The sequence below is a fragment of the Myodes glareolus genome, chromosome 2 (assembly GCF_982192425.1).
Source record: "Myodes glareolus chromosome 2, mMyoGla1.1, whole genome shotgun sequence".
Classification (NCBI taxonomy): Eukaryota; Metazoa; Chordata; class Mammalia; order Rodentia; family Cricetidae; genus Myodes; species Myodes glareolus.
This window is the reverse complement of record NC_142027.1, coordinates 136,774,404-136,798,198: the sequence shown is the minus strand read 5'-3', so window position 1 is coordinate 136,798,198 and position 23,795 is coordinate 136,774,404. Positions and strand designations below refer to the sequence as shown.

General features: G+C 48.9%; 1 protein-coding gene across 2 annotated transcripts in view; it reads left to right on the top strand.

Annotated features, from left to right (window-relative positions):
• Nos1 (nitric oxide synthase 1) overlaps window positions 1-23,795 on the top strand; it is a 163,790-nt gene that overhangs the window by 58,667 nt on the left and 81,328 nt on the right. For both annotated transcript variants that reach the window (XM_087903768.1, XM_087903767.1), the window contains exon 2: window positions 18,332-19,424. In XM_087903768.1, coding sequence (XP_087759894.1) covers window positions 18,715-19,424 — 710 coding nt within the window. In that variant the 5' untranslated portion in view covers window positions 18,332-18,714. The remainder of the gene's footprint in view (window positions 1-18,331; window positions 19,425-23,795) is intronic.

The following is a 23,795-nucleotide window of genomic DNA, read 5'->3' as shown; positions in this document are numbered from 1 at the left end:
TTTGTCCGATGTGACGTTGTGTGTGTTAAGGCTGCATGTCCATAGGCAGGTACATGATACAAGTGGTATGACCACCCTGAGGTTGGCTGGATCAGGCAGTGGGTCATCTAGCAAGCCCTGTGCCAAATGTGACATTTCTTTAGGTGTGATGGGAGGTACTTTTTCACTGCTGCCACAGTGGTGTGGCTGAGGGCATCAGGGGAGATGTCTCAGAAGCAGGGTTATCAGAGATGGTACACCAATTTGTACTAATCTCTTTGGCAATAGGGCATCTTCCACTATAAGCTGGCCACAGTCAAATCACAAGCCAAAGCGTGACAGAGAACCAATAGGTGCATCATTATGGGATGCATCCAGGGACTCAGGGACTTGGGGATGAATGAGTTGAGCTCCCCAACCCTTGGTGTGTCATCGATGAAATCATAAGTACTGTGTGAGCTGTCAGGAGGAGTCAGTGGGGCAGCATCGTGAATAGGGACAGAATCCAGTAACCAAAGCAAGAGGAAGGATTCTGAGAGCAAGAGACCCCTTCCATTGACCTGTTGTTTGGTCTAAGCCTCATACTCACCGTCCATTTTCTACCTGTGAAATGGAGACCGAGGAATCCATGGCAGATCTACCCAGATGCCTTTGAGATACTATGGCTGGTATTCAGTTGTGTCTTGTTGGTTTGGTTTTGGATGGGTGGAGGAGGCTTTTGTTATAGGCCCTTATTATAGGCTCTCATTACAGTTGATTTGGCTTATGGATCTAGATCATCTCAGGACCAGCACGTATGGTCCATGCCCCTTGACTGACCTCAGAGGTGTTTGGGCTGCAAGTTCCGGGCTAGTGGCCCTCAGAGCCCCATTAGCATCAGTGTTCTCTTCCTCACCTGAGACAAGCATTCCTCAGGCACGATCCCTTAGTTATGCACAAAGGGACAGTTCCCTGTTCAAATGGAAGTCAGAAACCCTTTGCTAGGGACATGGTTTCTGTGTGCAGCAGGGAGGTGCACACTGTCTCACACTGTACCTGGTGTCTCACTGTACCTGGTGCCACCTTGTCTTGATGGTGGTTTTCCAGGAAGGGTAGTGCTGAGTCTGAAGCATCATTCTGGGTGATTCTGAGTCTGGAACATCACACTGGGTGGTGCTGAGTCTGGAGCATCATACTGGGTGGTTCTGAGTCTGGAGCATCACATTGGGTGGTCTTGAGTCTGGAACATCATACTGTGTGGTCCTGAGTCTGGAATATTATACTGGGTGGTGCTGAGTCTGGAACATCATTCTGGGTGGTCCTGAGCCTGGAGTATCATACTGAGTGGTGCTGAGTCTGGAGTATCATACTGAGTGGTCCCGAGTCTGGAGCATCATACTGGGTGGTCCCGAGTCTGGAGCATCATACTGGGTGGTCCTGAGTCTGGAGTATCATACTGGGTGGTGCTGAGTCTGGAGTATCATACTGAGTGGTCCTAAGTCTGGAGTACCGTACTGTGCTTCCAGAGTTTGTGACAAAAGTCCCTGGAACAAATCTCCAGGCTTGCAGAGGTGCTCCAAAGCTCCAAAGTTTTATCAGCTTCTGCCAGAAACATTTGACCCAGTATCTCAACATTAAATAACTCTCGGAAACGGCTTCTTCTTCTTCTTCTTCTTCTTCTTCTTCTTCTTCTTCTTCTTCTTCTTCTTCTTCTTCTTCTTCTTCTTCTTCTTCCTCTTCCTCTTCCTCTTCCTCTTCCTCTTCTTCTTCCTCTTCTTCTTCCTCCTCTTCTTCCTCCTCTTTCTCTTCTTCTTTGTTTTTTTAAACCTTGCAGTCAAGTTGAAAACAAGGTGGGGTTTTCCGGAACCTCTTTCTGATTAAACACAAAGAAGGAAACTTGTGTGGAATCAAAAGCTTGTTCAGCCTCAGACAGCAGCAGCCGTCATTCCTCAGCTTAAGGATTTAATTTTTTTTGTTATAAACAAGGGTTAGGTGTGTTGCCTTAAGGAACAAACCTTGAACTTCTAACTCCAGTGAGACTTCCTAAAAGAGAGGGTGGCATCAGGAAAGGGTAAGATGTTCACTGCCTCTAAGACAATGGTTCTCAACCTAAGGATCGAGACCCCCACTGGGATCACATGTTGGGTATTTTCAATTACAGTTATAAAGTAGCAGCAAAATAATTTCATGACTGGGGGGTTCACCATAATATGAGGAACTGTATTCAAGGGTCACAGCATTAGGAAGGTTGAGAACCATTGATCTAGGATGCTCATGACATCTAAGGGGTATCCAGTTGCCAGTATCTAGGTGTAAGAGTTGGGGTGTGTAGAGTCAGTCTCATAAAGCTGTAAAAATACCACGTGGATCTCGTCAGGCTGTCTTCCATCCTGGAATTTTAAGTACAAAAAAAAAGTATAGATAGATTTCAGTGGCACCTGACATTTGGGCTCTTTTGTCTCTCTGATGTTGGACACTGTAGCCCTGAGATATTCAACAAGTGAAATAAAATCCAATTACAATCACACACCAGCGTTCAGGTAGCTGACAGAGTCAAGAACAGACCTGCTGACGAAGCAAAGCTCGCCTCTCATTTCCCCTCCTGTGACGCAGTCTCAGAGATGAGACCCCTTTGTTTCCTTACAAAGCACGACAGAGGTTTGTTCACCAGACCGGATAGCTCTCCTAGTTGGGTGGGGGAGAACTGTTATCTTGGGGGGTTATCTATATGCTTTTATTACTTTTATTACCTTTTTTACCAGACACTTGGAACTCTGGTGTGGGGAGAAATGCAGTCTAAGTAGAGAGGAAAAACAGACAGGGTCGATGAGATGGCTCAGCAGATAGGGAGGTTTGACGCTGAGTCTAAGGACCAGAGTTCAATCCCCAGAACCCCCAGACTGACGTTCCCAAAGGGTAATTTTCCTTCTGATCTCCCACAGTTAGTGCCTTGTTCTAGATTCTAGAAACAGGAAACCTCAGGAAGTGAAAGATAAGGAAGGGTTGTGATAACACTGGGTAGAAGAATACACGGACTTGGGTGTGGTCAGGCTAAATTTCTAGTCTAAACCAAAGCTACTGTCAAAGAGGTGTGTCCTGGACGTGGTCTTGCACACAGCGCTCCTGTAGCCGGGAGGTAAGATGCCAGCTTTCCTCTCACGTGGCGAGACTCTGGCTTCCTGTACAGACTGGCATTAAAATTAAAAAAAACAAACAAACAAAAACAAAAACTCCGTTGAGTATTAAGTGAAATTTCTAAGAACAAAGACATTATATTTAAGAATTTAGAGCTGAAAATTTAGTGTGATGGCTTGTGCCTGAAAGCCTAGCGCTCAGGAGCCTGAGGTAGAAGGATTGTCCCAAGTCTGAAGCCAGCGGAAACTACTGAGGGAGAGCCTGTCCAAAAAAAAAAAAAAAACAACCATAATAATAAGTAACGTTATACTAATGATTGTTAATATTCACATATTATGTTTATACAATGTTATAATATAATTATTTTTATTATGGTTATTACTCAAGGCTGAAACACCGGGATGTCTCCAATTTATTTTAAGATGATTCATTTTAAGGATAAAGATCAGGGTCAGGCTCAGTGGAAGAGCACTTGCCAAGCACAGGCAAGGCCTGAGTTTCAGATAAGTAGGTTAAGACAAACAGGTAGATGGACAGACAGACGGGTAAATGACAGACGATTGGATTCATAAGTAGCTTGCGGGTAGACAAGGAAACGCATAGCTTCATGGTGCTTTGATGGGAGCAGATGAGCCAAGGCACAAATGTACGCAGCTATGGGATCTCATGGAAACTTGGAGGGTGCTGTTGTCGTGTTCATTTAAGGTTTCTGTGTGTAAGTATTTCCTAGAGGGTCATCCATGCTCACCTAACATTCCAACACTCAGGAGGCTAAGGAGGGAGAAGTTCAAAGCCAGCCTTGGCTAAAACAGCCAGACCTTGTTTGTTGTGTCTCATTAAACACACAAGTGTGTGTGTGTGTGTGTGTGTGTGCGTGTGTGTGCGTGCGTTTGTGTGCTTGCCTGTGTGCATGATTTCCTAATAAAAAGTTGGGGGGGGGTGTAGTTTCAGTGAAACTTCTCTCCTCATCCAATTTCCTGATCTCTTAGAAGAATAATATTTATAGCGCAGGCTACATGAGACCCTCTCTATAAAACAAAAAAATAATGAGAATTTTGTCTTCCCTATGTCCCGCCATCTCTTCACATATACAGGCATGCATGCACTCCTGAACGCCGGCTCTCTTCCCGCCTTCTCTTTCCCCCTCTTTTCCTGGAAAATTCACCCCCCCCCCCCCGCCAAGTTTAGTAGAGAGTCGTTGTTTTTCCAGGCAGCCTTTCTTTACGCGTGTTCTTGGGCATTTTAATTAAGACTGAGGGTCTTTCAGAAGGCTGGTGACAGTATCGCTCCCGGCTCTGTAGGTCCCTATCTGGCCCTTTGTCTCTAGGTTCATCTCTCAGCCGCTGAGCAGCTAGTGGGCAAGCGTTCTCTCTGCCAGCAGCAGATGCTGCCCTGGGCCTCCTGGTGAGCATGCAGGAAAGGTGCAGCGAACCTGTGGTTCCCTCCTGGAGCTGCTTCCTAAGTTGCCCTCTCCCAGGCCAGTGTGGCATCCTGGCCATGTCCACAAGCTCTGGTTTTGCTTCCAGCTCTGTGGAGTTGTTCCTACAACTCTGACCTCCTCCCACCCCCGGTGCCTCTTTCCTCCGTGTGAAGGACCAAGACTGGAATCTGCCCTGCTCTGGACATGGTCAGGACTGAGGTGACATCAAAAAGAAAAAGGCCCATTGAGAATAAAGATGCTACGATAGGAAAGGCTTGGCCAGAGAAGCAGTAGATAGGGCAGGTACCAGCAAGAGTCCTGGATGGTAGGGAACTGACCTGGTAAGATTCCAGTGTAGGATGCATACAGGGAGTGGTGGATTCCAACCAGGGCATGGAAAGTTAGGGGAAGCCTCAGCCAGAAGCATGAGATGGACAGGGGATGAGCTCCATCAGAAGACCTCATGAGATACTTTGGTCTTCCAGAAGACCCTAATACCCAGCCACTTCTTGGCTCTTAAGGAGTTCCAAGAGGTGACTCCACTATTTTCTCCGAAAACTCCCACTTTATAAGGACTTAAAAATTAAATTGGGTCGTCCCTCCAAAGCCCTGGCAGGAAACAGAGATGTGAGGGAGGCTGTGTGGTGGCCAACCGTGACCAAGAACTCAGATGCTATCTGCGCCACCACCCAGCCCAGCTGTGTTCGGCAGCTGCAATTGTCTCAGACTGGGCTGTAGATTCCCAGCGTCTTTCTTACCTACATGTTTCTTGACTATCCTCAGTTAGTCCAAAGAGTTACAATCACTTCACCTCCCTCCTGGGGAACCACCCTCACCTGCCTCTTAAGATGGAGAACAGGGTGTTTGAAGAAGTCTAAGCATGAAATGAGCACAAGAAGGCCCAATATTTCCATAAATCTTATGTAAAACCCCTTTTTTTTAATGGAAGGAGAACTTAACATCATAAACCACACTCAGCTCATCTACATCATATGTGTGGGCCATTATATATAGACTCTGGTCACAGCCTTCTTTTTTTTTTTTTTGAAAGCCTTCATATCCTAGATGAGAAAGGCTTTTATTTGGAATGGGGTGTAGATTGAGCTGAGGTTGGAGTTTCATTTGAAACTGTCATCTTTGTAGGTCACAGAACTGCCCAGCGGTGACAGTTTTGTGTGGTTCAAGCTAACATTTTCACAGTTGCTGCTGGAAGTTTTCTGCTTGAGGCTCTGAGGAACTGACTGCCCGAAGTGCCCCAGGCATTCGGAGGGAAACTAGGACCCATGTGTCTCAAATGCTCTGGTGGCCCCCGTGCACATGGATCTGAGGCTCTTGAAGTGGGGAGTCTGGGTGGCTCTTGGGGGGGGGGGGTTGTATCTCTGATGGTGATGCTGACCTGTGGACCAGACTTTGGGGAGCAGGACATTGGATGACAGTCTTCTCTGGTGATTTCACAGAGACCCCTCTTTTTTTTTTCTTTTTCTTTTTTTTCCTTTTTCTTTTAAACACGTTTATTTATTGATTCTTTGGAAATTTCACATCATGCACCCCAATTCCACTCACTTCCCAGTCCCTCCATATCCATCCCTTACTCCTGTAGTATGCCCCCCAAATGAGTTAAAAACAAAACAACCAAACACCCACCCACCTTGCTTCTCCATCTTTCCAACACTTCTTCATTCATTTTCTTAGCATAGGGAATGTCATGCAGTATACCCCGTAAAATGTTCATTCAGTGAGTCACCGATCTGGTTCAAGGCCTCTGGTTTCTGGTATACCATCATCTCTGGGCTGAGAGCTCATTGAAATTCTTCTTGGCCATCCAACCGTTGACCTGAGTCAGGGAGACTCTGAAGTTATCATCCTGTAGGGCCAGTCCCTTTGTGTACTCTAACAGGTCAAAGATGGGGCATCTGTTAGGGCGGGCCAACCCAAGGCCCAGAATGTGGGTCTGGATAGTAGTCGAGCTGGTTAGTCTGGGTCATTGGGACCACCCCTTCAAGCAAGGGGGCAGAGCCAGCTCTCCCCCGTCCATGATTTGGGGTGAGGTCATCTGTCCCAAGTGTTTGGGTAAGCTCTCCCGTGGGGGCAGTGGCAATGCTGGCTCTCCTATTACAGTGTCCCAGTGACAGGCAGGGTCAACTATCCCAGAGACCCTTCTTTTTCAAGTCTCTTTTTCTAAATCTGTGACTGGTTTTCCAAGCCCATTAATTCCAGCTGACCCTTCCCATTGGCAGGCGACCTCTCGTCCCTGTAGTTGCTGGAGGGAAGGGAAAGGATTTTGGCCTCATCTCTCCTTTGTGGCAAATTTCTGCTGGAACTGCCAGGCAGTGGGCATCCTGGGCTCTCCGGGCCTCCGCGATCCTTGACGGCACGGCTCTGCTAACGGTTGTCAATTTTAAGGCTTGGTTCCTGGCTGTTGAGCACCTAAGCTGTACTGAGCCCCATGCATGTCCATGAGGCTGAAATAAACCCAAGGAACACGAACCTCTGTCTGCAAACAGCATCCAAGCTCACGGCTCATTTGGTTGTTCAAGTGTTTGGGTTCTGTTGTGGGGGCGGGGGGAGTAATTGCTCAATATAAACAGTTGATGAGGGAATTATAGCAGGGTTTTCTGGGACCGCGAGCCTCATGTTAATTTTATTCTTTTAATTAAAAATACTATATATTTTGCTTTATCATTCCCTCACAACACTGACATATATATAGCCTCCTTGCACAATCATGAAGTTGACCTTTGAAACATTTACTTTCCAAAGTGGCTAGAATCCATCCACCTGGGCAGCACCTGTGAATTCTTCCACACCCCGTTCTCCGTCCTAAAACACAGTTAACACTTGAAGGTCGTTCACTAGGAAGGGAAGGGAATCAATTTGTAACCATTTGGGCTCACTTAGAATAGTCAAGAAGCTCCTAGATGGAAAGAGTCCGAAAATCTGCAGCCCACTTTCTGAGATTGTGGGGAGATAAGGAAACGGGCAAGAGCCTGGGTGAGTCTGAGGGGCTGGAATTTGAACCTAGCTCAGAAAGTCTGAGAAACTCCCCAAAGTCTCTCCAGCTGTGACCTCGAACTCACCTGTCAGTTTGACCCACACAGTTCTCCCCTGAATCCTTGTTCTACCTGGAGCGTTTGGGAAACTTGTGTGCAGACTCTTTCCCTGAGTGAACTCATAGGCACTTGACTCCGGCATTCTGAGGTCCCTGAGCCCTAAGGACATCCTCAGACTCCAGACAGGACTGAAGTGAAAGGCCTGGAGTCCCTCTCATCTTCCAGTCCATGGAACTACGGTCCAGTCTCCTCTCTGGTCAGGCTTCCTACGTCACGAGCATGCGGTGCTACCTGGAAAGAGACTAGAGAGAAAGAGACTACAGATACAGACGAACTCAGCTTGTGCCCCCGGCCAACTCCAGCGATTTCACCGCCTTCATTAGCATCTCTGCATCTTGTTTCTATCTACGAAGAGGAGATAAACAATCTTTCAGGATTTTTTTTTTTAAAGTTCAATTAGAAAGATCCTGCGAGAGCTAGAGATGGAGATTAGTTGGTAGAGATCTTGCCTATCAAGAAGTCTTTACTTGGATCTCCAGCACATAAATCAGGCTTGGTTGCTTATGTCTGTAATCCCAGCACTTGGAAGACAGAGGCGAGGCAAGAGCATCAGAAGTTCAAGGTCATCCTCAGCAATACAGTGAATTCAAGGCCAGTTTTGTACACACGAGACCCCATCTCATTAATTAAATTAAAATTAAGACTCTAAATGAAAAAAATGTTTAGACTATTGAAGGAAACACATTTGAAATTGGTAGAATTCATTCATAATACTTTTAATTTCCCAGGCCTAAACATAAATAATATTTAGTAGAAAATATTTCGGAAAGTTGAACACGCATTCAGAAATAATGCTTCCAGACGGGTATCTTTTAAGAAGAGAGTGAACTGTGTTATTAAATTCTTCAATTAAAAGTAGATTCATTCTGTCTGCGAGTCGTATGACCAGCAGGTGCACACTGGGTCCATGCCTGACTCTGGGTCTAGTTTCTCCTGTCCAAGGTCCTTGTCCCTATACCCATGCTGCTATTTGGAAGCTTTAAGCTTTCATTCAGATTTGATCCTGCTTAATTTATTGTTATCATGGACATAGCTGCCTTTGATAGGAACATTTCCTCCTCTGCTGCTGCGTTTTCCGTTTAGCAGATTCTCCGTTTGCTAAGATTCTTCTGTAACTAACTCAGGATCCTATGGCTACAGCGATGTGTTTACAGGCATCATTGAAGTTAAAGAATCAATTCCAACAGTGCCTTAAAATATAGTTTTTTGTTTGTTTGTTTTTTACCTTGTCTCCTTCTTAGAGCCCATTTCCCCACATCTGGACCTAGCTTCTCTCCCCCAGGAGTGTGTGTCTGGGCGGGGCGAAGGGGAGGGAGTTTACTGAGTCTTTAGTTAACACTCAGCTACAATTTGGGGCATGCCGTTCTCAATATCCCCTCAGAGAGATGACTCCAACGGTGTCATCACAGCTGACACGATGGGATGGTTTACAAAGTGTCCTCTACAGTATCTACCTGCCTGAATCTTGACGAGATCCTCGGGAACTACTTCTGACTACCTTTTAATTTCACCAGAAGATTGAGTCAGATTGTTAGGTAACAGGCGGAACATCAATCCGCCACACAGGGACCGTGCCAGAGAAGGAACCAAATCAAGTGCATTTTTTGTCATCCCCGTACGCTCTCAGAATAGTGCGAGTCAAGGACCACAGAATGTTGATTCCTGTGATCACGCAGACCACAGTCAAACTGTGCATCGGATTCCGGAAGCACAATCCCACAAACGCCTTTGGCGCGTTGTTATGATTTCCTCCCATCACACAGCCTGCAGTCTCCTAGGAAATGATTTCCTACCCTACCTGTGGGGAAGCTGAGCCAAGAAACCTCTGAGGACACCACCCTCTGCGTCTGCCCTGGGTCTGTCAGTCACCACATCCCCGGAACCCGCGTCCCTTCTCTGCCCTGCTTCCTCACATCCACCACCAAGAGCCGACCACACGGTACCTAGACCAGCCCCTGCCTGGGCTCCTGTGGCCCGCCTGGAATTTCCTCCCATCGTTACAGAACCAGAGCCTGAGCACAGCCCAGGTCTCACTGTCACTATCAAAGCAGAGTCCAAAGGGTGTTTTTAAATCATTGTACAAAGTAATAGGCTCTGGTATAATGCGTATGTAATCTGTTTTGCTTACAGCCACTCCACATTCCCCATTCCCTCTCTCTTTTACTGATCTCCTCCTCCCCCCAAAGAGTCCCCTTTCTACACTGACATCCTAAAGATTTCTTAATCTAGATTTCACATAAGAAAAAGAAAACTGTGTAAATCTCTTCCACCCTCTCCTTTTTTTTGGGGGGGTGCTTTGAGGTAGGGTCTCACGGGGTCATGCAGGATGACATGGATTCAGGGCACACGGCAGCCTCAATTTGTTTCTCTGAGTCTGACTTATTTCATTTAACATGATGCTCTCCAGTTCTATCCATCTCACTGAAAAAAAAAAAGGCATAATTTTATTCTTTAAGACTGAGAAAAGCTCTGTCTCGCTCTCTCTTCTCTCTCTCTCTCTCTCTCTCTCTCTCTCTCTCTCTCTCTCACACACACACACACACACACACACACACACACACACACCACGTTTTCTTTAATCCACTCATCTCTCGATGGCCGTCCACACGGGCTCTATTCCCTGGCTCTTGTAACTAATTCTCAGTCACTGAGTTTCGTATGTCTTGACAACTAAAGTGACTCTAAAGGTCACCGTTAGGGGTGGCACACCAAAGTCCTAGATGACCCCTAGAGCACACACCTGCTTAACCATCTCCCGTGGTTCATCGGCGGAAGCCCTCAACATCCCTGCCTCACAGGTGAGGAATCTGAAGCTAGCAGAAGGTGGGCCTAAGACTCAAGTCTTTGTCTTTCTGGCTCCAGATTCATGCTGTGACCTCTCCCCGGTGATGGGGCAGGCCCAGCCAGGGTGAGAGATGAGCCAATGGCAATAGAAAAGCCTCTGCTCTGAACTCTGGAACTTCCTGTCATCGTGATAGATGCGGTAGCATGCAGGTGGCAAAGCTAGCACTGGCAATTGAGTTTGTGAAGCCAAGCCAAGGCCAAAGATCTGTGAGTCCCCTCATCTCTTCCAGCTTGGGGACAGAGCCCTATAGCTCTCCCAGCGTGGTACATGGTGACAGCTCCATGCCTTCCTCACAGTTCTGGCTTACTACCAGGGCCTGAGACCCGAGTGTCTCTGCCTGTGTCTCTCAGGCTCAGCACCCCAGCATCCTCGACGCTGCTCTTTCTACATCCCAAAGAGGAGCTGGTGACCTGGGGACAGACACTCGGGCTCCCGGGAATCAGGATCAGTTCATATACACAGAGTACAAAGTGCCCTGAACAACATGTATTTACCAGCTACCAAAGACACTCATCAGAATGATGAATGTCCAAGAGTCAGCATCGGCTCCAGGGAGCACAAGGGTCCTTTTCTTGACTGTGTTCCCTAGTCTATCAAATATCTCAAAACAGTAGCAACAACAAAAGCAAACCTAGACCCTGATAACCCTCCTCTCACTCCATCCACACAGGTGCCAGCATGCCATCATCTCTGTCTGACAGACGGTGACATTGTCTCGGGGGTGGAGGAGCTTTCCCACTGTCACAGAGCCAAGTAGAGACATCCTGGCATCAAAGACCTTGTCCTGTTTGGGAAAAGTGATATCAAAAATAATCAAAGCAGTTAGTCAATAATCAATTATAAAAGAATATCCCAAAAGTAAAGTTCCCTTTTTGCATCCAAATCCCGCCCCTTTCTGAGAAGTTGCTACTGATGCCAGGGGCCTGGGTTCGTATCCAGAAATACCTGGTTTCTCCAAGTTCACATGGAAATAAGGGCAGGCAAATCAGATATGTAAGTAAATATAGTCCTTAGTCAATATGGTCCACATTAAATGTAGTAACATACCTTTTTTTTGTTGTTTTTATTTACTTTCAAGACGGGCTTTCTCTTTGTAGCCTTGGCTGTACTGAAACTCACTCTATAGACCAGGCTGGCCTCGAACTCACAAAATCTATACACAGTATATTTTGACTGGGTTCATCCTAACTCCTCTCAGCCCCCACCTCCCTACCCACCCCAGCTCCCACCCCCACTCGCTCTCTCATAGCCCGTCAGCTCTGACTTGTGCTGCCCACAGACTCCTGGAAGTCGGGCTGTGCCCTGGAGCAAGTTCAGAGCCACACCCTTGAAGAGAACTGGCTCTTTCTCACCCAGAAGCCATGAACTGTCAGGAGCCGCTTGGTGAGGGATGGGTCTCCTAAACCCCTCCCAATTCCACACTGTAAGGTGGCTTGTGCAGCCACAGTCCCCCGCTGACTGGCTTGACCCAGTACAGGCAGCCAATGGTTCGTGGGTGTCTCCAAGGGTTCGTGCCAGTTCCCCCAACCTCTGGTTCTTAAACCCTTCCAGGCCTCTTCTGTGATGTCTCCTGGGCCTTGGCAGGGGTGGGGAGTGACCTTAGACGTCCCGTTTGTGAATAAGCACTCCACTGACCCTCACTCTCTACACTTCCCACACCCACTGCACAACGAAACTTGTCTGATGAGGTCAGAGAGCTGTGCACGTCTGCCTGTGTATGTGTGCGTCTACTGGTGTTCTCTATGGTTTATCTGAAGGAGAAAGTCCAAATTCTCAATAGCTACACCCAAGGCGCATTTTAAATTGAGGGCCAGTATTGTCAAATATTAAAAGAGTCTGTCCCAAACAACAGTGTAAGAGAGGGTCCATCCCCCAACCCGGATCCTCCGACCACAGGGATCAAGGTTCCCCAAGTCCTCCTCCACCCTGACTCTGAGCTCCAACTGATCCTGCCCAGCTGTGGATTCAGTCTGAGAAAGTCCAAGACATCCTCAGGAGGCTGCAGGTGCAAAGGGGGGCGGGGAGGGAGTTCCATGGTTGCCAGAGGGTTCATTACAGGACCCAGAGCAAGTCTCTGGGATCCCCAAGGCACAGGATGCCAGCACACCCTGCTGACTTGTGGGGGCGAGGCAGGCTTGGGGCTCTGGCTTGCTGGCGTGGGAGAGATGGCTTCAGCTTGGTTCTTAAACGGCTGCAAATTAGAGACTGTGGAAGTTGGTTGTTAGGGGTACTGTTTAAAGGGGCACGACTTGGCGTCTTTTGTTCAAAGGGGGGATGGCTGTGTCTTGTGCTTGGTAAGACTTGGGAACATGCAATCTGTTTTTTAAATAAGACTGGAGAGAGCCTCTGTGACTCCAGGAGCCAGCGACCTTGTGGCTGTGCAAACTGCAAACAGTAGCAAGTTCACCGGGCGGGCGGCTGGGTTCTGTGTTCTTTAATCCTGTCCATTTACAGTATAAATACAGCTGTGGTTAGAACCTAAGTGATCTGACATTCCTGCAGGAGGAAAGGTGTTTTGTGATGAGGGCGTGGCCACCGACTTCTGACTTAAAGGGCCCTGGGAAGATGCAGGCCTGAGTACCTGCCCCTTCCAGAGCAATCGCTGTATGCTGTGTACAGAATTTACCATGCATGCATTTTATCACCTAGCAGGGTGTATCAGGGCTCTTTTCTAGTCTACACATACCCACCTTGTTCTCCAAAACGCACTCTTTGTATATAAATGTGTTAGGTTTCACCTGATTTCCAGAGGGCAGAGTTCCAGGCACTAGAACATTAATCCCAGAGACACCTATTTCTAACGTCTCCCACGTAGTGGTTGGATTTCTCTCCTCTATCCTTCCCTCCCATACATATACCCTGCTAAGTCTCCAGTAGATGCTTAGGGGACACGAGGGAGGGGAGACTCCAGGGACCCAACTAATATTTATTGATTCGCCAGTAGGCATGCTTGCAGGTCACAGGCACACGTGGAGGCCGGAGGACCACCTGTAGGACAAGCTCTCTTTCCACTGTGTGGATGGTGGGAACGGAACCCAGGTCATCAGGCTTGGTGACAAGTGCTCTCCTTTGCTGAGCCATTGCACTGGTCTCAGAGTCACAGATGACAGTGTGGTAAGAGCCGTGCTAAATTGTCCGGCTTTGGGGTAATCACACTGGGGGAAAAAAGCAGTAAAGGAGGAGAGAGAGGATTGCAGCAGAGGGCATGTGGCATCCTCAGCACCACAAAAATATACGTTAAAGATAAATAAATAAAAATCTAACAAAGGAAAAGCAATTCCCATAATTCTATTTGGCCTAATAGATCTGTAACAGTATTATTTCTAGATGGAAGCAATATTTTAACTTTATTTATAATGTGTTAATGCTAGCCCTTGGGAAGCCGTTGTCAGGGGGGTCATAGGTTCAAGTCCAGCCTGGGCTAACAGTAAAAAAAGCCTAACTCAGGAAAAAAAATTGATATGTTTTGAAATTCTTTTCTCATACAAGTCCTTGAAGCCCAAGGTGTACTTGGACGCTTCCAGAACCTCTTAGTCACAGTGAAGGAAACCCAACCACCATACCGTGAGTGACTGTCATCTTGGGTATTGTGACTCACCACCATCTGATGTGACTGATTAAGGCAAAACCACAATTCTCACCCCAAAGACAGTAAGAGAGTTTCGCCAAATTCCGTCTTCCGTCCTGAAATCGGCTGCATGAGATTTTATTAGTTACCGAGCAGAAGAATCTGAAAGTGTTTACCAGAGTTATTAGTGGGGGCATGGGTGGGCAGTCACAGTTTGACCCGGGAGATTCTGCCGTGCCATAGGCCTATGTAAAACATCCAGTGACGTCTTTAGCTTTGGGATTGGTGGGACAAGTGGTGGCTAAGAATCATTTTAGAGTTTTAGTAGTCATGAGGACTCTGGGCCCAACAGAAGGGCGAACAAACAGCAACTTTCAAAGGCACTGAGGTTGGCAGGAGATATCTGCCTCCGATCTGATCTGTAATGGTCTAACGCGGTCTAACGCGGTCTAACGGCTTTGTATTCTCCAAGTTCAGTCCTTCGGCCTGGCCTCACTTTAACACCTGCAAGGCTTTCTCTCTTTCTTCTCACCCTGGAATTTCAGATACCTGCCTTTCCATTTGAGTTCAAAACACTGAGTGTGCTCCCCTGAGTCTCCTGACCTCTGTTCCTCCTTTCTCCGTGAACGAGCGAGGCTCCCAGTGGCTCTTCTTCATCCTGGTCTAGAAACGGAAAGTGCTCAGATAGGAAAACCACAAGAAACCAGCACATGTGATACCCAGAGCAGCTTACATCCATCCTGTGTGTGCATGGAGAGAGCCCCTTGGCAAGGCTGCGGGCAGCTTAGGGCTGAAATGTGAAGTGGAGTGCATGCTTTGGTGAAAGACGGGGTGCCGTTGTGTCTGAAATCGGCATCTGGGCCGGGTCCAACCCTGACTGTTAAGCTCCCTGGAGTCTCTCCCTTTCATTAAGGCCTTATTGATAACTTAGCTGATCAGAAAATACTTCATAAGCTTAACCTTCCAAAACAAAACAAAACAAGAAGAGCAGCAAGGAGCATTCACTTCTGTGACCCTTACCCATTGTCAGAGCAAGGATGAGAAAGGGTCTTTCCTACAGTGGCTGTGAGGATCAAATCCAATCCATGGAGAGGACTTGACACCCTTCCTAGCCAAGAACTCCCGCTGTCCCCATCCCTCCCATTGTAAAAATGAGGTCCAAGGTGGGGGGCTGCCTGCACAAAGTCACACAACGAGGGGGTGACATCCAACACGCCCTGCTTTGGCTGCTTCCTTCGCTCTGGCAGTCACCACTGACAGTCAGCCTCTTATTCCCGCACAGCAAGGTAAAGGAAATAAATACACCCAGAATGAGTGAGGCACTCAACAAAGGCTCACGGCCAAGTGTGGTTTCCATGGTACGTACTGTGTGTGCCTGTGTGTGAGTGTGCATGTGTGTGCGCACATGAGCGCCTATGTATGAGAGAGAGAGAGAGAGAGAGAGAGAGAGAGAGAGATTTGTTTAGAATCCTAGCTCCTGAGAGTGGAGGCAACTTGGCAGGCTCCTCAGCCTAGCTTCTATCTCCCTCCCTGTCTCCCTGTAGATGATGCTCCCAAAGGGACCAAGTAAGAGTCCTCGGTGCCATCTGCAGGGAAGGGTGTCCATCAAGATGACGCCAAGGACTGTGATTGATGGGGAAAATAAAACAAATCATCCTGATTAAAACCCAGGGAGTCCAAATCATCATGTTATATAATAATAACCAGAGACAGGGTTTTCTGAGTATCGGTCCTCTCTGTGGCAGGACTGTCCCTGTGTTTTCTGTGCCTGTTGAATTCTCCAGGTTAGTCAGTAAGGTGGCTGCTACTAAGAAACCATTCTACAGATAAGGGAGATGAGGCTCAGGGCAAATAGGGAGCCCTCTCAGAAACACAGACAGAGCCAGGAAGCAGAGACTTGGGGGACCCGGATGTTTGCAGGTGAACTTGTCCCTGCCTTTTAGGTAACGAAAAAAAACCCAAGACACTGTGGGGTCAAGACTGTGGCAGGTACTGGGAGTAGCAGCTCAGGCCTGTAATCCCAACTACTGAGGCAGGAGGATGACAAGGTCTTGAACTATAGAATGAGTTCAAGTTCAGTCTGGGCAACTTCAGCAGACCCTGTCTCAGAATAAAAATTGCCAAGGCTGAGAATATAGTATAGTATACACGGTGGCCTGGATTCCATTCCCAGTACCACCGGAAGAAAGGGAGGGAGGGAGCGAGGGAGGAAGGGGAGGACGCCTAGTTTCCCAGGCACCTGCCAAGAGTCCCACCTGTTTCTAGATGATGGCAGAGACTGAGGCCAAGCTGAGCGTGGCTGAAGGTGGGAGGCACTGGGGGAAGCTTTATTTCTATTTTTTTTTTCTTTTAATCAAGGCACACCAAAGGCTCTGTCCTTTACTAAAGTCTGGCCTAAGCCAGTATTTGTAATAAATGAGCTTGAGGTCCTTGCCTCCCTTTCCAGACACTTCTTCCATTAAAGCGTGGAGCCCAGAGCCAAATGTGGATGCCGGAGAAAGCTCTAGAGCCCCAGATGTCTCCCCCTTTGGCTGTGGCTTGGTCCCCAGAGGACGGGATCCTTATGTGAGCTACAGAAGCGAGAGAGCAAACCGTGCTAGACAAGGAAGAGAAAGACGATTCTGGGAACTTTTCCCTAGAAACCAGAGCCTAGGCAGCGAAACGCTAGACTCGAAGGGCCGCACGCAGCAGAGAAAGACCACAGCATGAGGGTAGTGCATGATACACAGAGAGAAACACACACAGAGCCACGCCAGATGGAGAAAGCTGCCCGGGCTGGGCCAAGGATTCGTTACTCCCCCACCCACACAGAGAGACGGGTAGGGTTATGTAATACAAGCTGCAAAAACACTAACCAGCCTCCTTCAAGGGGCCCTGGGTGGAGGGGCACCTCCATTGAAAGTCAGGGGGACATCTGCAGTCAAGTCCTGCTCTTGGAGGCAGTGGGCACTTGTGTCCGCTGACTCAGCCCCGGGTGGCCCTACTCCTGGGAAGTAGCTGGAAAGGAAAGAAGGTGAGGTTTGGGTTTGTTAGTCATGACCAGCAGCTGGGTGTTTCTCCTTGTGCGAAGGCACAGTGAGAATGTGTAAAGAGAGGGCTGGGACACAGGTAGGACTGGGGCTTGGAGGGGAGGAGAGAAATGGATGCCAAGATTGGCTTGCCCTACCCCCACCCCCACCCCACCCCACCCCACCCACCACCTGGCACAGCCCACAGCTTCCCTGCACCCAGCTCCCTGCACTTGCCTGATCTGAACCTTTGGCACCCCAAATGCATCCCAAGACCTTCCGCTGGGACAACTGGTGCTTTGAAAGCTGACAGCGTTTTAGGGAAGTCAACATGGAACTGTGGGAATATACATCGGAAGTAGTTAGCAGGTGAGTCTCAAAGTTCAGGCTTGCAAGGGAAGCTGCTCCATCCCTCCGCCATGCGCTCCGTGTGACCTGGGACAAGCCACTGAGCTGTCTCTCAAGGTGGGGCTTCAGGCCCAGGGATGGTTCTGTGAACATCAAAGCAGGGAAAACAACAGTTGAGAACGGATGTACTCAGAAACTTCCCTGTTAGTCTTCACCTTGCTTTTTCCTCTTCCACCAGTGAATATCGATTGAGCGTGTCATTTGCCGTTGCAAAGCCCAGAGGGTCGCACTGGGGTTTTTCATGTGGTGTGTGGGGAACAAATGTATTCCAGAGTTTCGTGTGGACCTATCTCCTTGTGTTCAGAGTGTTCGTAACATGGCGAAGTGTCAGTTTTTAAAACTGAAAGGAGCTAACGAGGAGGGAAATGGCCGTGAGGTTAGCTGGAATCCTCCATCCGTGGAAGCACCTTCGGCAGCATCTCTGTCTGTGCAGTAGGTTTTGTTCTTGGTGATGGTGGAGGTTAGTGGGAAGGTTCCAGAGTCGGGAGCCCAAAGGTTGGTGCCAGAGGAGCTTCTGTGCTGTGGATGGGAAGTGTTTGCCAAACCGGGGCCCTGAGGACAGTGTGACTAGCCGGAGCGGTGACCTCCCGTGCTGGGAGAGATAAAAGGTTGAAAATTCTTACCCTTGGGTCTCTGGGGCTGCCTGACCATCATGGCTGTGGTGTCCCCAGGGAGGCCCTCTGGTCCCCGAGGGTTTTAGTCACAGGGTAAAGCCAGGTAGCTGCTGCAAACTGGAGAAGGTGGGAGTCCAGTTAAGGAAGACCAACCATGCCTCGGGCTCAGCTTCAGCACCCCGGGCATCTGTGTTTTCCATCCTGGGTGCCCTGCACAGCTCTCTCCCTTCCCCTTCTCATCTGCTCCCTTCCTCCTTCTCCTCAGCTCCAGGAACTTCTGCATCAATTTCCATTTGACAAGCTGGTGACCAAGATGCCCAGAGATTAGTCCCCATGCGTGTGCATCACCTTAGACACAGTCATAAGACACAGCAAGCCTCCAGTCTTCCTGACCTGTTGCTTGGGGACACATCCCTTCCCTGCTCCTGACGTCTGCCTGGTCAACCTTGGCTTCCTCAGAGAACAAGGAAGGAGGTGGGACACATGAAACCATGCCACCCAAGGCCGACTGGCAATGAGCGAGTGACGCCAAGCTGACGTCAGAGACAGAGACGACTGCAATTCTGCCACCAGCTCTTTTCCCAGAGTAGCTCGGGGCCCCTGTAGGAGTCGTCTTAGCTTGGAGGTCTTCCAAAGGACACAGACACCATGGAAGAGCACACATTTGGAGTTCAGCAGATCCAACCCAATGTCATTTCTGTCCGTCTCTTCAAACGCAAAGTTGGGGGTCTGGGCTTCTTGGTGAAGGAACGGGTCAGCAAGCCACCCGTGATCATCTCCGACCTGATTCGAGGAGGCGCCGCGGAACAGAGCGGCCTCATCCAAGCCGGAGACATCATTCTAGCCGTCAATGGCCGGCCGCTGGTGGACCTCAGCTATGACAGCGCCCTGGAGGTACTCAGGGGCATTGCCTCTGAGACCCATGTGGTCCTCATTCTGAGAGGCCCCGAGGGCTTCACTACACACCTGGAGACCACCTTCACAGGAGACGGAACCCCCAAGACCATCCGGGTGACCCAGCCCTTGGGTCCCCCCACCAAAGCTGTGGATCTGTCCCACCAACCATCAGGCAGCAAAGACCAGCCATTGGCAGTAGGCAGGACCATGGGTCCTGGTAATGGACCTCAGCATGCCCCTGGCAATGGACACGAAGCCGGCTTAGTCTCCCAGGCCAATGGTCTGGCCATTGACCCTACAATAAAAAGTACCAAGGCCAATCTCCAGGACAGCGGAGAACATGACGAACTGCTCAAAGAGATAGAACCTGTACTGAGCCTCCTCAACAGCGGAGGCAAAGCAATCAACAGAGGTGGACCAGCCAAAGCAGAAATGAAGGACACAGGTGTCCAGGTGGACAGGTAAGCTACAGGTGTGCAAGTGTGTTCTTGTGTGTAGGTGTGCATGTAGAGGCTCCAGCTGACAACCCAGGAGCCAGCCTGCCCAGCCACAGGTCTTGACTGCACTATCTTTCCCTGGAAATTTCAGTCACGCAAGGTGAGTGGACCTTCATTTGAAGACGCAACTCTTGCCATGAAACCGGCCGTCATTAATAACCATGGTCCAGGGCATTGTGTCTTCAAGTGTTTGTCCCGCGAATGCTCCCAAAGTCCTATAATACGAATGTGGAAAAGATGTGTTAAGAGTGGGGTTCAGAGAGATGGAGATGGCTTTGCTAATATTGACCAGAGACTGAGAGGCATGTGCACACATGGCTCATTGGGCACATAGCTCTTGCCAGGGTCTTGGGAAAGCGAGTAGGGAAGAGAAGAAATCTACACCCCATGCTGCTACCTCCTCTCTGCAGCCAACTGAGGACAAGGGAGGCTTCCAAGGAGAGGAAAAGACAGCAGAATTAGCTCCAAAACCCCTACACCACAGTCTTCCAGTCTTGAACCCTGGGGGTAGACCCTGAAATACTGGCAATGGCCCCTCTTGTTCACCAAACTGCTGCTTTTGGAGTCTCTGGTGGAAGGGATCCTGGCAGAACTAGAGATGTTGCCAGCATCTTCTGAGGGAGGAAAGAGCAGCTGGCCCTGGCAGTCAGAGAGTTGAGTGTCCCACAACGAGGGAAATTCCTCTGCCTCTTACACCATCAAACCCAATAGCCCTGTGCCATGCTGCCAAGACGGGGATAGGGCCACCCAGAATTCAAGCCCTGAATGCATTGGTGACACTCACCGAAGCTGTGCAGTGTGCAGGACTCCAGAGTTGTGTCTGCTGTGCTCATGACACAAGCTGGTCCTAGTCATCAAACCCTATTCCTTAACAGAAGAGAAGTTTAGAGAGTTTTAAATGAGACTCTGCCACTGTGGCAGAGCCCTTGCCGATGGCGGCTGACCCCTGGCTGTATCCATGTTTTGTACATTGGACTAGTTTGCAGCTGGGCCTGAGGCTGTGACTAGAAGGACCCCTTGGGTTCTATTTCAAGTACACTTGCACTCCCAAACCCCATACGATGTGGGTTCTCCCCCAGAAGACCCACAGTAGATGCTGGGTACTCCTCGCCATGTGACTAATTTGACCCTGTCTCTCAGGTGACACAGAAGACACAAAGGGGCCACATAGAATATAAGATACAGCAATAGTGGGTGCTGGTGTAGTTACAGAGCAAATGGTGACTGTAAAAAGAACGCCACGCTCCATTCCATAGAAAGAGGAGGCACAGGCAGTATGACATAGCACACTACCCCTGGACCCATTTTTCTGACTTGGGAGTGGCTCCATCCAATCTCTCTCCCATTGTGGTCCTCCCTCCGGCCACTGGATCCAAAAGTCATAGATAATCTGAGGTTTGAGGGGAAGCCACTCAGGAAGGCTCAGAATCCTGGGAAGCCACTCAGAGGAACCAGTTCTAGGGAATGGGTGACATTTATTAGTGGCATCTGTCCCCCTAGCTTGGTGGCTCATACTCACGCTGCATCCAAGCTCACCTTACTAGTTCAAAACTAGCATGTGGTTGATATAGCCTATCCCTGTTTGACATTTTCAGACACTTCATGTCCTAACTGTGATACAAGGACAGTGTCAATCTCCTGAAGACAAAGCCAGCAGTCAAGAGTATTAGTGCACACGTGGGATCTTGTTGGAGGAGGGCCCCTTGTTCCTCCCAGCCACCCAACTAGCTTTGCCCCAAAATAATCACACAGAAACTGTATTAATTAAATCACTGCTTGGCCCATTAGCTCTAGTTTCTTATTGGCTAATTCTTACATCTTAATTTAATCCATTTCTATTAATCTGTGTATCGCCATGTGGCAGTGGCTTACCAGCTAAGTTTCAGCACATCTACCTCTGGCAGCGGGTCCATGGCATCTCTCCACTCTGCTTCTTCTTCCCAGCATTCAGTATTATAGTCAAATGTCTCAATGTTTATTGTATGCAGGATCCATTCATCCATAGGTGCTGATCTAACCTTTAAAGGCCCAAGTATCTTTTTGCATTCTAAGTTGGCATTTTCAAAAGCCAGAGATTCAATAAGTGCTAGTCTAGCATCTAGATCTGTTACTCCTCTTTGTACAGCCTTCGTTAATCTTTGTAAAAAGTCCGGTAAAGGGTTCTCTCTGGCCCTGTTTAACCCTGGCATATAATTCAATTATTTTTCCTCGTTCTTGAGCCCTGTCCCAAGCATTTAAGGCTGCTTTGTGGCATAGGGACCGACTTCAGTCAGTAAGTCAAGGGTGTGTGCCTGGACCCGAAACTGCTGCACACACGGGAGCATCAGCTATAGAAGGACATAGGTGTGTCATCTTGGCATCTCAAGTGTTACAACTGTGTCACATCTGTGATACAGTTTCTAAAATGAACCATTCATTCTCAATGAGACGACAGGTCAGGCTGGCTTCACTTGGTACTCCCAATTTCTGTGGCCTCACACATGGAAGATCAAATCTATTAGTATCATAAGACAGAGTCCAGGAACTTCTGCCTGCTTCTATCTACACAGAAGGTCCTGTGTTTATGGAGACCCTTTGTCCTTATGTGAGACTTAGCCTTGGCGGTTCATGTCCTTCTGTCCCATATGGTTCCACCTCCACATTGCAAGGAGCACCCCTGAATCCGGAGAGGAACAGCCCAGGATGTCCACAAGCCTACTGCCACTCAACCTCCTGGAGACTGAACTAGAATGCCAGAGTCAATGTCATAAATTAGGAACCAGAAGCCCAGAGTGCATTTTCCTTGGGGTCAGTTTCACATTGGCATCCCTGAGACCATCAGGGAAGGGCCCCTTGATACTCACAGCTGTGGGGAATATCTTGTACTCTCAGTGACCTCCCTGACCAGATGCTGTTTGATTGGCACTGGCAACTTGGAGACTGGATGAATGGTTGCCATACTGAGCCAATTAGGAGACAGTGGGGTACTGTATCCAGATCCAACATCCAGGGCACGCTCACCAGCCAGTAACTGCTGAGGTCACCGGGAGCAGCAGGCACTTGCTAGTTTAGGTTGCTGCCTGTCTCATCTCTGTGGCCCTTCATCCCTCCTATGCGTGGACTCGGCTGTCTGCCCATCACTGGGGTTTATGGGGACCAAATGTGATGATACATTACTCTAAAATGACAGCAGATTCCCCTTACACCAGGAGCCAGGTGGCCCCAAGAGCCTGTAAACCCAGACTTCTGGTCCATTCCGTATTTGAGAGTGGTCACTTTAAAAGGTTCAGAGGATATCAAGGTTGCTCAGCTTGCTGCCCTGAGGCAGGGTTCTAAGGAGGCCAAGGTCCCTGGTTCAGCATCCATCTGGAACAGCCGGTCATCCTGGCCCTATGATCAGGAAACTAACCCGCCCCCTATTCACTTTTGCAAGGCACTAGGGCGGCCCCTCAGCACCTCTTCAGAGGTCATGTAAACATTACTGTGGATGTAGGACACTGGCTTCTGCCTGCTTTTCTAAGTGAGCAAACTGAGGCCCAGAGAGCTGAAGCCACTTAGCCAGGGTCACACAGTCCTGCCTGCAACCTACAGCAAGTGTCTGGAATTAAAGGGCCCAAAGAAGCAGCTGTGGGGGGAGCAATATGCAGGGCACCTGCTCTGTGGTGAGCCTGAGTCAGAGGATGGTGCTACGTACCCGTCTCTGCTGACCACTCCCAGGGAGGCTGGTCCCACACTGCTGTCTGTTTGCCAGTCCCATTTCTGTGATGAATAAAGCAGGGATCAAACAGGCTCTGTCATTTATCCAAGGTCAGTCAGCAAACAAACCAAATTCAGGCCCAAGGCTGTGCTCTTGACCTCTGTGGCCTCACGATGGCCCCGCTGCCCTCAGTGTGTTTGGCTACTGGTCCCCTGGGTGTCTGAAGCTATCAGAATAATTCATCCGGTCCTGGAAGGGAAACTGAGACCTTGCAGTTCCTCTGCCTTAGGACAACGTGACCATGACTTACCATCCGTCAAGATGTGAAGCAGGGCCTCCCCAACTTACAGAAGAGCCTCTCTGATGGGTTTTGCAGGTTTCCCAGTCTTCCAGCCATCAACATGGGAGAATGAGGATCCCAGGTCCATTCCTTTTGTAGCAGGGCCAGGCGACTAGCCTGTTTCTGGGCAGCTAATTAGTGTTTACTCACCATAATGGTGCCCAAGAAGAGGCTGGGGAGATGGCTCAATGGGTAAGTGCTTGCTGCAGAAACATGAGGACCTGAGCTCAGATCTCAGGTAACCACATAAAAGGGCTAGAGAGACGGAGACAGCCAGATCCCTGCACAGTTTGCTGATCAGTCCTGCTTAACTGTAGAG